The sequence below is a fragment of the Centruroides sculpturatus genome, unplaced genomic scaffold (genome assembly GCF_000671375.1).
Source record: "Centruroides sculpturatus isolate CEXI.00-Female unplaced genomic scaffold, Cexi_2.0 scaffold2361, whole genome shotgun sequence".
Taxonomy (NCBI): Eukaryota; Metazoa; Arthropoda; class Arachnida; order Scorpiones; family Buthidae; genus Centruroides; species Centruroides sculpturatus.
The window spans coordinates 16,087-17,743 of record NW_019386751.1 but is presented as its reverse complement, the minus strand read 5'-3'; the positions used below and the strand labels follow the sequence as shown (position 1 = coordinate 17,743).

General features: G+C 34.6%; 1 protein-coding gene across 1 annotated transcript; it reads right to left on the bottom strand.

Moving 5' to 3' along the window:
- Positions 1-478: 478 nt before the first annotated feature.
- On the bottom strand, positions 479-1,432 carry LOC111615720 (general transcription factor II-I repeat domain-containing protein 2A-like). Its single transcript, XM_023357154.1, has one exon. The coding sequence runs from the start codon at positions 1,430-1,432 to the stop codon at positions 479-481; it is 954 nt and encodes a 317-aa protein (XP_023212922.1).
- Positions 1,433-1,657: the final 225 nt, after the last annotated feature.

Genomic DNA, 1,657 nt, shown 5'->3' with positions numbered 1-1,657 from the left:
AAGCTGATCAATATCAGCCGGAATTGATGAGGTAGCTACACGTACGCAGCTTTCTAATCGTGCATCACTCAGTCTTGATCGGTGGTCAGTTTTGATTAATTTTATGCTTGAAAATAATTGTTCGCAAACATACGTACTTCCGAACAGAGACATCATTTGCTTTGCGTTTTTCGTCAAAAGCGGAAATTTCTCAGGGCTCACATAAAATTTATAAAAATTTTCGATGTTTACTGAGAAAAATACATTTTTTAAATCGGTATTATTCTGCATGTCAATCACTTTCATTTGAAAGTCTTCGGGAACTGTATCCACATCGATATTAAATGGCGATGAAGAGATTTTCATGGAAACCGCTGTCTTCTCAGCTTTGAACATTTGGAATCGTAATTGAAATTCGTTGATTAAAATGTCTATATATTGTGCGTATTTTTGAGAAGTAGTAACGTTTTCTTTTTCTAAATGTGGAAAGTGAGACACATTATTCTGCAAAAAAATGCTGTTTCCACAATTTTAATTTGCGCTCAAAGCCCTGAATTTTATCATACAAATTGTGAATAAACTGTCCTTTGCCTTGAAGTTCCACATTAAGATCATTGAGATGCTGAGTCATGTCGATAAGAAACCCAAAATCGCGCATCCATTCTTTATTACCAAAATGAGAAAAGGCGTATCCCTTCATATCCAAGAACAATTGTATTTCGCTTTTTAAGTTGTATACTCTTTTTAGCATTCCACCTGTACTAAGCCAACGTACTTCGGTATTAAAAACAACGTCGCCATATTCAGTTTCTAAATCTTTCAGGAATTCTTTAAATTCACGGCGATTTAACGCGCGCGACTTTATAAAATTGATTAGTATAATTATTGGTACTGTGACAATTGGCAAACTCAATCTTTTCGCACACAAATTTTCCTGGTGAATTATGCAGTGGTTAACGAATATTTCCCTTCCTGTGACTTTTTTAATGTCTTGAAATAACCTTCTTGATACTTGTACCTCCATGCTTGACATTGCTCGTGCTCCATCTGTCGATATACCAATAATCTTTTCTAATGAAATTGAAAAATTTTCCAACACAGACTTTAGTTTATCGTACAGGTCTTTCCCGGTTGTAGTCCCTTGCATTGGAATCAGTGAACACAATTCTTCGGTAATATTAAATTTGGTATCAATACCACGTACAAATATAGCCAGTTGTGCTGTATCGCTAATATTGCAACTCTCATTAAGTGCCAAAGAACAGTATTCGAATTTTGCAATGCGTTCACGAAGCGTTGTTGCAATGTTCTCAGACAAGTCTTCAATTCTCCTTGCAATGGTGAATCTTGATAAACTAATGTTTGAAATAATATTTATTTTATCAGGAAATGCTATTTCTGCAACAGCAGTCAGACATTCTTTTATCATCTCTCCATCCGCAAAGGGTTTCATTTTTTTGCCAGTATTTGACTGACAACAAAACTAGCCTTTACTGCCGTATTTGATAAAATAGCTTGATTTTTAAAAATAGCCTGTTGTTTTCCCAAGTTTTTCTCCATTTGATTAAACTTATCTATCCAGAGTTGTCCTGTTAAGTTTTTACATTGTTGTTCATGTTTTGTATCGTAATGCCTTTTTATGTTATATTCCTTTAATGTCGACACAGTCTCTGAGCAT

Excerpts from the sequence above, each read along its gene's own strand:
- LOC111615720 (XM_023357154.1), bottom strand. The coding sequence starts at position 1,432 with ATGAAACCCTTTGCGGATGGAGAGATGATAAAAGAATGTCTGACTGCT.